Here is a 13,704-nt window from a genome sequence, read left to right on the forward strand (position 1 = left end):
ATATTAAGTTTTAAAAAATAACATTTCACCTCTAAGGTTTACTTTTCAATCTCCAACTGCTCTTTTGGTGCCATATCTGACATTCTCTTTCTCTTAATGCATTATTTTCCTCTAGCGGTCTCTCTCTCTCTCTCTTCGATTGGCTATGCAATGTTCTCATGTTGCTTTATCTGGAAAGACAAGAATCTCATCTTTGTCATCTTTCCAGAGAAAGATGAAAATCTCATTTTCATCTAAAAGATAATTCATCTTCCTAGACGAAGCACATGGGGACATCGCACAACTGACCAAAGGGAGAGAGAAACTACCAAAGAGAAAGAATGTATTGGTAGAGAGAGATTGCTGAAGAAGAGGTTGAAGATTGAATAGAAAAATTTAAAAGAAAAAATATATTTTTTTAAAACATGACCTGAGGAAAATTATTATTTTTTAGGGTTTAAAAGATAAAAATGATATAAAATTTTAAAACTAATAAATTTGATTAATTTTAATGTATTATGGGTGAGTGAAAAGATTTTTGAAAGTCACAGGTGGAAACCGACAGAAGTAATCTATGGGTGGGAAAAAGTTCTTCAGCCCTTCCTTTGTAAGGACTCCACCGGCACAAAACAATCCAGCAGCGAAAGTCCACAAATTGTACGAGTCCAGAATCCTTTTCACATCTGTTAAAATTTGAAGGACCAATATACATGTTACACATTAAATTCACTTATGAAAAGTTTCCCACAAGAACTTCAATATATATATGTCCCAGGACTCATCTATTAACTCACGCATACACATACAACTGATCTTTACTCTCCGGAGATTCTGGTGATTAGTGATGGCTTTAGCAATTAAGAAGACACTAGCTTTCTTTATGATGATTTTTGCTTTTCAAGTCTCTTTTGCAACTGTCTACAAGGTGGGTGACTCTGCTGGGTGGACGCTGCCAATTATCGGACATGTCAATTACACCGATTGGGCTTCCAACAAGACCTTCCGCCTTGGAGATATTCTTCGTATTCTCATACGCAGCTTATGCCTTTATTTATTTTTTCAATTTATTTTTAAATCACAAGTTGATTTTTTTTTTATTGTATTTACTATTTAGTTAACAATGGATTTATATATCTAAGTGCAGTATTCACCTACAAGAATCAATTTCATAACGTGGAACAAGTAACCCAGAAAAATTATGCGTCTTGCATTGCAACATCTCCGATCGCTTCTTACAGCAGCGGCAACGACTCTATCACCCTCAAAACGATTGGCCGCAAGTATTTCATTTGTGGTACTCCCGGTCACTGTCAACTGGGACAGAAATTTGGCATCAACGTCACTGCAATCCGTCATGCCGCTTCAGGAACAACAGTCTGATCTTCACTCTCTGCTCGGCTATACTTATATTTTGCTTCTTCATGTACTAGACCCCAAGATTTCTCAGAGATATTACAGATACTGTTTGAATCTCTGCGCGATTATGGTTTTAATTAACTCTTAGTTTAATGAACATAATCTTTATGTAAACATATATAGGAAGCTGCTAAGTTTAATTAAGAGTAATTATACTTTACCTTTAAATCAAATGAGATGTTTTCTGGATCAGAAGATTTGTTTACTTACTAAATATAAACCATCATGCAGAAAACATCATTTTAAACACTTTCGAAAATTGAAGTATACACACTGTGTATTGGTGAAATACACAGTTGCCCTACTTTTCTCATCTACTTCCCAACTAACTTGAGTAAATTTATTAAATTAAATCATTTTAGTTTCAATTTTCAAAAGAATAGAATAATCACATACACTTGGTTCTTATCTAGTGGATATCTAACGCTAATAAACAACAATATCAATTGTAATTTGTAATCATATGTAGAATAAATAATTAAACATCGACGTCGTGTAAAGTAATTACATGAACAGGGAAAATCTCGTGACGGTGATCCGAACCAAACCCAATACATAAAATGTGAGAAACCTGAAACCCGTTTCGTGCATGAAAGGCCTGCAGTGCCAGTAATACAAATTGCAATTATGAGGCTAAGCAATTCTGGATCCACCCATCTCACAAATTAAAATTCTTTTCATTTTAATTTTTGTTAAAAAATATTATATATGTCAATTAGGGATGAGAAAAATGTTTTTAAACCAAACCCCGGTCAAGGAAATGTAATTTACTCTTTTATCTTTTATTTAAATAAAATTGAAAATAAAACATATTCATTGCTATATAGCTTGTTATTAGGGGTTGACAACTTCAATTTTCTTGTCAACAAATGTCGAGAATACGATCAGTCTGAGTATAGGGGTGCTTCGTAAGATAAACAAAATCCATCGACTGAAGCGAGAATAGATGTAAATTAGTGACAGATGTTAGACTGAAGTAGCAGTGATTGTTGGTTAGTTTTTTATTAATTTCACGCTTTATTTCTTTTTTTTTTTCAACGGTTGTGATTAATTCTTTTTAGATTGCCACAGTAACATAGAAACGTGCATGTAAGCTACTAACCTTGAACTTTGCATAAGAAAAAATCAGTGGAAATTTTTACAAATCTACTCTTTATTCTTCCTCTCAACTATTCTGCTAGTTTCCTTTTCTAAAATTTCTTGAATTAACAATGTGTAGTAATCATCCGCAAGGCTGAAAGACAAATATTGCCATTAATTGAAATTGTTAAACGCAAGTTTTTAATGTTTAGTTCTCAGTTTCAATTTTTCTATGAAAGGACTCCACCGGTACAAAAGTAGCCAGCAGCAAAAGTCCACAAGAATGTACAAACCCAGAATCCTCTTCACATTCCATTCTGATATAAATCCACTAATTAAATTAGTTGTTTCCACAAATTAAATTTAATTGAACAGGCATCACGTCTCTTCAATATGTCTATTCAAAAAAATTTGATTTTTTTTTTAACCAATATGCATGTTAAACCTGTTCTGTTAAAAAAGTTTGCTTAAAACTATACCTATGAAAGAATTCTTACTAGTAATTCAATATATATATATATATGCCCCAGGACCCATCTATCTACTCACACAGACACATACAGTTTATCTTTATTCTCTCTGGAGACTCTGGTGATCAGTGATGGCTTTAGCAATTAAGAAGACACTAGCTTTCTTAATGATCATAACTGCTTTTCAGGTCTCTTTTGCAACTGTTTACAAGGTGGGTGACTCTGCTGGGTGGACGTTGCCAAGTATCGGACAAGTCAATTACACCAAATGGGCTTCTAACAAGACCTTCCATGTTGGAGATGTTCTTGGTATGCTCATACGCATCTTTCGCTTTTATTTATTTTTTCAATTTATTTTTAAATCACAAGCTGAGTTTTTTTGTTGTATTTACTATTTAGTTAACAATGGATTTGTATATCTAAGTGCAGTATTCACCTACGACATTCTATATCATAACGTGGAACGAGTAACCCAGAAAAATTATGGGTCTTGCAATGCAACGTCTCCCATCGCTTCTTACAGCACTGGCAACGACTCTATCACCCTCAAAAAGATTGGCCACAAGTATTTCATTTGTGGTGTTGATGATCACTGTCAAATGGGTATGAAAATTGACATCAACGTAACTACAATTTCTCCTGCCGCTCCACCAACAGCAGTCTGATCTTCACTCTCTGCTCGGCTATCATTTTATCTTGCTTCTTCATATACTAGACCTAAAGATTTCTCAGAGATATTTAGTAATACTGTTTGAATCTCTACGTGATTATGGTTTTAATTAACTCTTAGTTTAAAGAACATAATCTTTATGTAAACACGGGAAGCTGCTAAGTTTAATTAATAGTAATTATACTTTACCTTTAAATCAAATGGGATGTTTTCTGGATCAGAAGATTTGTTTACTTACTAAACATAAACCATTATGCCGAAAACATTTTAAATACTTTGGAAAATTGAAGTATACAGTGTATGTGTTGGCGAAATGCACAATTACACTACTTTTCTAATCTACCTCCCAACTAACTTGTGTAAATTTATTCAGTTAAATCATTTTTAGTGTCAAATTTCAAATGAATTGAATAATTACATACACTTGACTGTTATTTAATGGATATCTAACGGTAATAAACAACAATATCCTTTGTAATTTGTAATCATACGTGGAATAAATAATTAAACATCGACGTCTTGCAAAGAAATTACATGTACAGTGAAAGTCTCGCGATGGTGATCCGAACCAAACCCAATATATAAAATGTGAGAAACCTGAAACCCGTTTCGTGCCAGTAATGCAAATTACAATTACAAGGCTGAGCAATTATTAATTTAACTGTAGTACCAAAGTTTAACAATTCTGGATCCACCTATCTGGCAAATTAAAATTCTTTTCACTTTAATTCATATTGTAACCTTGTGTATGTTATTAATAAAATTTCCAAATTGTTATGGTGGTAAATCTTTTATTTTTTAGGGACGTTTGGTTTGGATAATATTTTATTATTAAAATAAAAAGATTAACTTGAAGATAAATTACTTAAAAGAGTAATGCTATGTGTATCAATTTTTGATACACAATGATGTGTCATCATATAATTAGGTGATTTTAAAACATGTGTCATCATATGATAAAAAAACATCCAATCATATGATAACACCTCATCTGTGTATACAAATTGTGTATCAAAAATAGATACAAATAGTTTTATTGTACTTAAAAAATTATTAAGTATAAATAATTATTATGTTTGATAAAATTTGATAGATATAAATAATTATTATATTTGATTAAAAGAAATAAAAGAATACTAGTAAATTATTTTACTTAAATGCTCTTGAATATAATTATCTTTAAATATTTTTATATTATTTTGTTATATTAATTAAAAGTAAATTTATTTTTTCTCAAAAAAATAATAAATAATAATACAATTATAATAAAATTAAGATTATCTTAATAATCTTTTCTAAAATGAGAGTGATAAACAGATTACTACCTATATTATTTATCACGTTAGCATTGATAATAGAAGATAATCGTAATATTTTATTAATGATAAACCAAAAAAATAATATAAATAATAAAAAATAAATTATCAAAATAATCTTTAAATCTTTAGAATCAAACTATTCTTTAAAGTAATTAATTAAAGGGTTCCGATGACACTGGAAAATTAATTACACTAGTTGAATGTTGACAAAACTTGCACAACAAAATGCAAAAGGTAAAGAAATACTTTTCACATGCAATCGAAATAAAATTCCATAAACTCTTTTTTTTTTTTTTTTCAATAATAGTTTTAGTCTTAAGCTCAGATTATGGTACCACGTGTTGATAGGATATATATTCAATAAAAGATTGGCAAATTTAAAATGTGATCACTGAATGAGATGGTATCTAATACAACATGGAGCATCATCAGGTCACCAAAATTACAGATCTATAAATTCATGTCAGGTATTAATGCCTCCTTTCTCAAGTTTTTATATTTTCCCTCCACCTCGAGTTGAAAATCATTTTTATCAACAAGTCATAATTAATATGCAGTATTCAGTTACAATAATCAATTTCATAACGTGAAGCAAGTAACCCATAACATCTGCAATGGCTGTCTACACTTCCTATTTCATGTGCGTCTTTCCTGGCCACTGTGGAGCTGGACAGAAGGTTGGTATCATGGTGACTCCAGATTCTCTAAGCCCAACTATAACTCCTAATTCAGCTCCGCCGCCGTCAGGCTCCCCATTGACCGCACCGACGCCCACTCCCACAATCAACACTGCTTCATCTCTCCAATCTTTTAAACTTTCATGGGCTTTGTTTCCGCTTGCATTTCTTGTTATTGGGTTTGGATACTAGCTAGGCTGGTCTCTTCTGCGGCCGGTTGGCTTTAATTATTTTATATTCTAGTTTCATAATCTTGATCATGTGCTGTTTATATGGCTTAGTATTTTACTTAATTGGTACGAATTAATTAATGAATGTTAATCTAATTCCAATTCTTCTATGGACCAAACTTGGAAAAAGATTTCATGGCGTGGCAGTGATGCATATTAATTTTTAGAGGGCCAATTGCACATGTACACGATTAATTAATTAACTATTTTGATAATCAAAATGCCAAGTTTTATTTATTAATGAAATTGTAATTAACAAGATATAGTTTTTCTCATCTGTTTAAGAAACCAGTCATTTTGAATATCATGTATGAAGGTAAGGGTGAAGCTTTCCAAGATTAAAATAAGGTGGATTCGAGTTAAGTTAGTTAGAGTTCAATTTAGTGTTTGGTTTGACCAAACTAAGTTCAAATTAAAAAAAAATCAACTTATTGAGTTCAAGATCGAGATTGACATATCACTGATGTTATACTGAAACTTGTGTTCATCGATGATTATGTTTTTTTGAATCAACTATTCTTTTTTATTTTCAACATTATTGTTTCTTAACTCGAATGAATTAAGTTCAAATTTGAGTTGATTGTTATGAATTCAAGTTGAACTTTAGTATCCTTTTTTGTACTTGGCTCAACTTAAATCTTCTCCAAAATGAAAGGCAGTGGATAAATATAACTACATATATCATTTTGATAAACTTGATATATTAATTTATTTTGAGTTAATTACATTTTCACCTAGTATTAATTTTGGAGAAAAGTTAAAAATTAGGCCTTAATTTTTTATAATCAAACCAAAACATTTTGAACATAACACTCTAACCCTTAAAAGAGTTCTAAAACTTAAAAGTTAGGTTTTAATTTTATTTTAAAATCTTAACTCTCGGTGTTGTTTATTCACTACTACCACTATCTCACCATTGTCAGCTCTCACTACCCTTTCTTTCATCATGATATGAGCTATTATAGATGACAACTTCAATTGATCGAATCATCAATAACGTGATTGAATGAAATATGTTGTCGACGGCAATCTAAAATTTTCAATCCAATAAAAAAGAAGGAAACAAAATTGAAGAATAGAGGAAGAAGATGAACTCAATGGCAACTTGAAACTGGAAATAGATAATGAGAGTGAAAGAAAAGGAAAATAAGTAGATTATTATATTATTCAAATATTTAAAGTGTTTAATTATAATTTTTGTTAATTTGAGATTGTATGATAATTTTGAAAATTAAATAGTATAAATAAAACAATAATTTAACTTCTTAACACTATTTTATGATTTTTTTTCATCAACAAAATTTTATTTGAATAGGAAAGTATTATTTGTACCATCTAAATGTGGAGAAGTGTTTTTGGGTCAAACTTTGATGGAAAAACATAACTTACACTTTTATTTTTTTATTTAAATAAAATTGAAAATTAAACATATTAATTTGCTATATAGCTTGTACCTAGGATTTCACAACTTCAATTTTCTAGTCAACAAATGTTGAGAATATCAGCGTGAGTGTAGGGGTGCTTTTGTAAGATAAACAAAATCTATGAACCGAAGGAAGAGTTGATGTAAATTGGTGACAGATGTTAGATTGAAGAAGCAGTGATGGACGGTTTCCGTTACTTAAGTTTAACGTGTTCAGTTGCCATATAATAATATACTATTATTTATATATAAAATTGTATCCAAAATATTCTCTTTTTTTTTTAATATTTGTTCGAAACTTCACCGTTTATTGAACACACTGGCATAGATCTGCGCACATAAGCCATCATACAATTTTTCTTAAGTTGCCACACTGGCAGAGATCTGCGCATATAAGCCATTTTAACAATAACTTTGCATAAGAAAAAATCAGTCGTATATTTTTTTTCAAATTTTCATTCTATTCTTCCCCTCAAATATTCCGCCAGTTTCCTTTTCTAAAATTTCTTGAATAAAACGACGTTTAGTCATCAGCCACAAGGCTGAAAGACAAATATTGCCATTATTTTCAACTAAAATGAATAAAGAAAGGGCATCGATCTGTGCTCAAGAACATCCTTGGCAAACGGCAAGCTTTGGGTTCATTAATTAAAATTGTGAAAAGCAAGTAGTTTCAATTTTTCTTTGAAAGGACTCCACCGGCTCAAAAGAAGCCAGCAGCAAAAGTCCACAAGAATGTACAACTCCAGAATCCTTTTCACATTCCATTCTGATATAAATCCACCAATTAAATTTGTTGTTTCCAGAAATTAAATTTAATTGAACAGGCATCACGTGTCTTCAATATGTCCTTTCAAAAAAATTTGATTTTTTTTTGAATCAATATACATGTTTAAGCTGTTCCGTTAAAAAAGTTTACTTAAAAATTCAATATATATATGGCCCAGGACTCCATCTATCTGCTCACACATACACAAACAGTTTATCTTTACTCCCTCAAGAGACTGGTGATTGATTAGTGATGGCTTTAGCAATTAGGAAGACACTAGCTTTCTTTATGATGATTACTGCTTTTCAAGTCTCTTTTGCAACTGTTTACAAGGTGGGAGACTCGGCTGGGTGGACGTTGCCATTTATCGGACATGTCAATTACACCGATTGGGCTTCCAACAAGACCTTCCATGTAGGAGATGTTCTTGGTATGCTCATACGCATCTTTCGCTTTATCTATTTTTTAATGACAAGCTCATTTTTTTAATTGCGTTTAGTTAACTATGGATTTATATATCTAAGTGCAGAATTCACCTACAGCAACCTATTTCATAACGTGGAACAAGTAACCCAGAAAAAGTATGAGTCTTGTGATGCAACATCTCCCATCGCTTCTTACAGCTCCGGCAACGACTATATCATCCTCAAAACGATTGGCCACGAGTATTTTATTTGTGGTGTTGCCGATCACTGTCTACTGGGACAGAAAGTTGACATCAACGTCACTGCAATTTCTCCTCTCGTCTGATCTTCACTCTCTGCCCGGCTATACTTATATTTTGCTTTTTCATGTACTAGACCTACAGACTTCTCAAAGATATTAAATAATAATGTTTGAATCTCTACGTGATTATGGTTTTAATTAATGAACACAATCTTTACGTAAACATAGGAAGCTGCTAAGTTTAATTAATATTAATTGTACTTTACCTATAAATCAAATGGGATGCTTTCTGGATGTGAATAGATTTGTCTACTTCCTGAGGCCAAAAGACTTATCCCCGCTCAAATATAGTGAAACGCCAAAATCTTATCTATTAATTTTCAATAACTCAAATGTTCGTCTTGGGTGAAAATGGGTGGGAATAAGTTGACGAGAGTTTCATTTTTACATGTGGAAAACATTTTAAATACTTTGGAAATTTGAAGCATATACTGTCTGTCTGTATTGTTGAAGTGCAAAGTTACACTACTTTTCTCATCTACGTCCCAACTAACCTGTATTATTTTATTCAATTAAATCATTTTTAGTTTCAAATACGGAACTGTTTCGAGAAACAGGAAAGGCAGGCATGTTAAACAAGGAAGACATGATCATCACAGACATGAACACAGCCATTATTTTTTATTTTTTTGAAATACCATATTCAGTATTAAACAATAAATTATTATAGCTTAATTACCCACATGCATGCTAGAAGTTTCGACATATATACAAGTTAATCAAACAAACGAAAGGGGATGGGATAGGACTGCTGCTTCATAGAATTCTTAGTTTTTAACTTGATAGAATGATTAAATATTTACGTAATTTTAAAAACACAAAAAGATAGTCGTTCGTAACTATTTTCAAAAACTATGAATTAAGCTATTTTTTTAAAACAAATGCACAAAAGAATAGAATAATCATATACAATTGGTTCTTATTTAGTGGATATCTGACGGTAATAAACAACAATATCAATTGTAATTTGTAATCATATGTCGAATAAATAATTAAACAACGACGTCGTGCGAAGTAATTACATGTACTGGGAAAATCTCGTGATGGTGATTCGAAGCAAACCCAATATATAAAATGTGAGAAATCTGAAACCCTTTTCCTATATGCAAGGCCTGCAGTGCCAGTAATTCAAATTGTAATTACGAGGCTAATAACAATTCTGGATCTTCTTTTCATTTTAATTTAATTAGTAACATTGTATATGTTATTAATAGAATCCATACGATTAATAAAGTGAAAAATTCCAAATTGTTAGTTACACTTAAAATTGTAACAATTTAACTACTTTTGTAAATCGATTACACTGGTAGAATATTGACAAAACTTGCACAAGAAAGTTGAGAAGGTAAAGAAATACTTATCACATGCAATCGAAATAAAATTTTAGTCGGAAGCTTAGATTATGGTACTGCCTGTTGATAAGATATATAATCAATAAAAGATTGGCAAATTTAAATGTGATCACTGAATGAGATATCAAAGTCACCAAAATTACAAATCAGTAAATTCATGCCAGGTATTAAAAATATAAATAAAACGAAAAATAATGTATACGTGGCATGGATATATAGGTTTATTTACTACCCATTACAATAATATGCAATCGCAAATTATCAACTTTTTATTGAGTAGAAGGGAGATCTGTCCCACGGAGGAAGCGATGATCATGATGAGTGGGTGTAAAATTGGATGCTTATATGATGTATCATGGTATCATTAGGTGTTATTTGGATACTGAAAACTGCAAAGCATAGGAAAGTCCTCTAAATATATATATATATGTGCGCCCAAGCACACCGTTCTTGTCTCTCATACATTCACTTTGGTTGATAAAACTCGATTAGTGATGGCTTTTGCAATCAGGAATGTGGTAGCTCTCTTGATGATCAAAACTCTTTGTCAAGCCACTTTCGCCGTTGTTTACGAAGTCGGAGACTCTGCAGGCTGGACTCTGCCGATTTGGGGGAATGTTGATTATGACAAATGGGCTTCCTCTAAGAAGTTCCATGTTGGAGATGTTCTTGGTATGCTTTCACCCACTTTTTTCGTTTTACTAGTGTGTAAGTTGTAAATTAAATTTCTTCTTCAATTATATGCAGTATTCAAATACACCAGGCTACTTTATGACGTGAAACAAGTAACGAAGGAACATTTCAAGGCTTGCCATGCAAAATATCCCATCGCTACTTACACCAGTGGCTACGACAATGTCACCCTCGAAACACATGGAGACATGTATTTCGTGTCTGGTGCTCCTGGTCACTGTCATTTTGGTCAAAAGCTTCACGTCATCGTCAACCAAATCTCAGGCGTTAACCCTATCCTAGGCATCAACCCGATTGTTAAACGAACCCTAATCCCAAGCGTCAACCCAATCCTAAGTGTCAACCCGAACCCAACCATCAACCCAATCCCAGTGGTCAATCCCATCCAAGGTGTCAACCCGATCCCAGGCGTCAATCCCATTCCAGGTGTCAACCCAATCTCAGGGGTCAACCCAATCCCAGGCGTCAACCCGATCCCAGTTGTTAAACCAATCCCAGTCCGAGGTCTCAACCCGATCCCAACCATCAACCCAATCCCAGACGTTAACCCAATCCCAATAGTTAAACCAATCCCAATCCCTGTTGTCAATCCAATTCCAGACGTCAACCCGATCCCAGTAGTTAAACCAATCCCAATCGCAGGTGTCAACCCGATTCCAGACGTTAATCCAATCCCAGCCGTCAACCCAATCCCAATTGTTAAACCAATCCCAGTCCCGGCCGTCAACCCAATCCCAGATGTCAATCCAATCCCAGCCGTCAACCCAATCCCAACCGTCAATCCGATCCCAGTTGTTAACCCAATTCCAATCATTAAACCAATTCCAATCGTCACACCAATTGTTGTTCCCCCAGTTTACATAATTAGTCCAGCACCAGCTCCTGCTTATAGTTAATGTTTCATCGCCATGAAGCTGCAACCTCTCCGGCCTAGAAACAGTGCTCCATCTCTTCCATTGCGCAAACTCTGGAGGTCATCCTTGTAATTAATCAGAATATAAATAAATCTCTAAAACATATTTAAATTATGAATCATCAGTACTATTTTTGCTTGTAATTCCACCTTTCTGTCTTATGTATACGACTCAAATCATTAATCGAATCACATTAAAATCTTTGTTCATATTTGTTATTGGTCCACATAATTTGACTGGCATTTAATCCTCAACATAATAGATAACATCATTATTTATTTAATTTTAATTGTTCTTAATATAATCTTACTGAATACCACTCAAAATTACATGCTTCAGTTGTTCAACAATTTATTAAATTTTCACTTCATAATTAATAGTTTAGTTGCTATCTAACAAATAAATTTATTTTCTTTCAATGAAAAATAATTAGACCAACTATAATATTTGGAGTAATTATAAAAAAAATACTTTGTCTTAAAAAGTTACCACAAATAATTACATAAAGTACAAAAAATCATAGAAAATTCACCGCATGCATCTACTTCCCAACTAACTTTGTTCAACAATATCACGAATAATCAATTTATTATGAATAAAATACACTAATATATTTCACATTTTTTATATTTTTTCAATTTATCACGTGTCCTGACATATGTTTAACGTTTACCTTAATTTATTTATCAATAATAAAAATCAACATGATATATATTTTAAATAAATATGTATATAATTGCAATACGAATTTAAAGTTGAACTTTATCATCTTGAGTAAAATTTACCTAATATAGAAATAACCTTTATGTGGTCATAACAGATTTTGGTCCCAACTTGCTCCTGTTATAAATAAAAATAAATTTTACATTATAATAAATTATTGGGAAAAGGACTATTTCCCACCCAAATTCAAAGTCACACCCACGAGAGATGAAAAACTTAAACTCTCATCTATAACCAAACTATCGTCCAAATTTTCAGTTAGAGACAAGGGTAAAATCGTTATTTTATCTATAAACTTTAAAACTTCAAAATTTTATAATTTTCCCCCTTCAAGTTTTAAAAACTAACACTTCAACTCATCCTCTAAGTTTGATAAAGTTTAGTTTTCACCCTTAGGGTTTGCTTCCTTCTCCGACCACCACCGACAGTCGATGCTTTCCACTGATCTCCCTTCTCCGACTACAAACAACAAAGGACGACGAAGCATCATCTTTCGTCATTTGGGTTGTGCGACGAGGAGATGGAGATCTCTTTGTTGCACCACGGCCTGTCTCACCAGGAGAAGGAAGAGGTCGGAGATGATGCCGAAAGATGAAGTTGAAGAGTGAGAGTGAAACTATTATTTTTGAAAGTTATGGAGGGCGTCTGAGTTTTAAAAAATATGAAAACACTAGGTTTGGGGGTGAAAATGTTATTTTTCAAAGTTTAAAAACTTTAGGTAAAGATGAAATATTAGTTTCTAAAACCTTGGAGGAGCGAAAAGTAATAAAGTTTATAATTTTTACTATAAACAGTAAAATGAGTATTTTATCTCTCCTTTTAACAGAAAATTAACAAAAGTTTGACTATGGGTGGGAGTTTGGACTTTTGATCTTCCTTGGGTATGGTTTGAGATTGAACTAAAAGTTAGGTGGGACATAGTCCTTTTCCCTAAATTATTATTTTTTAATCTTAAAAAAAAATTGTCTCTATATAATAATAATTGCATGTTTATTTTGAAAATTATATACTAGTTTATATTAAAGCTTGTAGGGGTTCTAGATACTTGGATTCGTACTCAAAAGACAACTTGTTTATGCCAAATAAAATCAAATAAAAATTTTATCGTGCAAGAGATGACGAAATACAAGAGAAAATTTCTTTCATTTAATTGTAATGATTTTTATCGTACCCACAATTTCCTTCCATTATTCATTTAACCTATGGCGATGATGATCCGTCAATGACCACCACATCCAATGTCTGGTTCTAGAGGCGGCAGTG

General features: G+C 32.3%; 4 protein-coding genes across 4 annotated transcripts; all 4 read left to right on the plus strand.

The window, feature by feature from the left end:
- The first annotated feature begins 735 nt into the window (after positions 1-735).
- On the plus strand, positions 736-1,587 carry LOC123217418 (stellacyanin-like). Its single transcript, XM_044638450.1, has 2 exons — positions 736-1,001; positions 1,124-1,587. Exons 1-2 carry the CDS (start codon positions 824-826, stop codon positions 1,357-1,359), a joined length of 414 nt encoding a protein of 137 aa, XP_044494385.1. The 5' UTR covers positions 736-823; the 3' UTR covers positions 1,360-1,587.
- Positions 1,588-3,020: 1,433 nt separating this feature from the next.
- On the plus strand, positions 3,021-3,835 carry LOC123217603 (stellacyanin-like). Its single transcript, XM_044638694.1, has 2 exons — positions 3,021-3,254; positions 3,375-3,835. Exons 1-2 carry the CDS (start codon positions 3,077-3,079, stop codon positions 3,608-3,610), a joined length of 414 nt encoding a protein of 137 aa, XP_044494629.1. The 5' UTR covers positions 3,021-3,076; the 3' UTR covers positions 3,611-3,835.
- Positions 3,836-8,213: 4,378 nt separating this feature from the next.
- On the plus strand, positions 8,214-8,880 carry LOC123217384 (stellacyanin-like). Its single transcript, XM_044638390.1, has 2 exons — positions 8,214-8,463; positions 8,563-8,880. Exons 1-2 carry the CDS (start codon positions 8,286-8,288, stop codon positions 8,781-8,783), a joined length of 399 nt encoding a protein of 132 aa, XP_044494325.1. The 5' UTR covers positions 8,214-8,285; the 3' UTR covers positions 8,784-8,880.
- A 1,655-nt stretch (positions 8,881-10,535) lies between these two features.
- On the plus strand, positions 10,536-11,879 carry LOC123217475 (tetra-peptide repeat homeobox protein 1-like). Its single transcript, XM_044638523.1, has 2 exons — positions 10,536-10,783; positions 10,859-11,879. The coding sequence occupies exons 1-2, from the start codon at positions 10,606-10,608 to the stop codon at positions 11,698-11,700; spliced, it is 1,020 nt and encodes a 339-aa protein (XP_044494458.1). The 5' UTR covers positions 10,536-10,605; the 3' UTR covers positions 11,701-11,879.
- Positions 11,880-13,704: the final 1,825 nt, after the last annotated feature.

Source organism: Mangifera indica, chromosome 5 (genome assembly GCF_011075055.1).
Source record: "Mangifera indica cultivar Alphonso chromosome 5, CATAS_Mindica_2.1, whole genome shotgun sequence".
Lineage (NCBI taxonomy): Eukaryota > Viridiplantae > Streptophyta > Magnoliopsida > Sapindales > Anacardiaceae > Mangifera > Mangifera indica.

Excerpts from the sequence above, each read along its gene's own strand:
- LOC123217418 (XM_044638450.1), top strand. The coding sequence starts at position 824 with ATGGCTTTAGCAATTAAGAAGACACTAGCTTTCTTTATGATGATTTTT. Across the intron at positions 1,002-1,123 it reads CCGCCTTGGAGATATTCTTC|TATTCACCTACAAGAATCAA; the intron begins GTATTCTCATAC and ends ATCTAAGTGCAG.
- LOC123217603 (XM_044638694.1), top strand. The coding sequence starts at position 3,077 with ATGGCTTTAGCAATTAAGAAGACACTAGCTTTCTTAATGATCATAACT. Across the intron at positions 3,255-3,374 it reads CCATGTTGGAGATGTTCTTG|TATTCACCTACGACATTCTA; the intron begins GTATGCTCATAC and ends ATCTAAGTGCAG.
- LOC123217384 (XM_044638390.1), top strand. The coding sequence starts at position 8,286 with ATGGCTTTAGCAATTAGGAAGACACTAGCTTTCTTTATGATGATTACT. Across the intron at positions 8,464-8,562 it reads CCATGTAGGAGATGTTCTTG|AATTCACCTACAGCAACCTA; the intron begins GTATGCTCATAC and ends ATCTAAGTGCAG.
- LOC123217475 (XM_044638523.1), top strand. The coding sequence starts at position 10,606 with ATGGCTTTTGCAATCAGGAATGTGGTAGCTCTCTTGATGATCAAAACT. Across the intron at positions 10,784-10,858 it reads CCATGTTGGAGATGTTCTTG|TATTCAAATACACCAGGCTA; the intron begins GTATGCTTTCAC and ends AATTATATGCAG.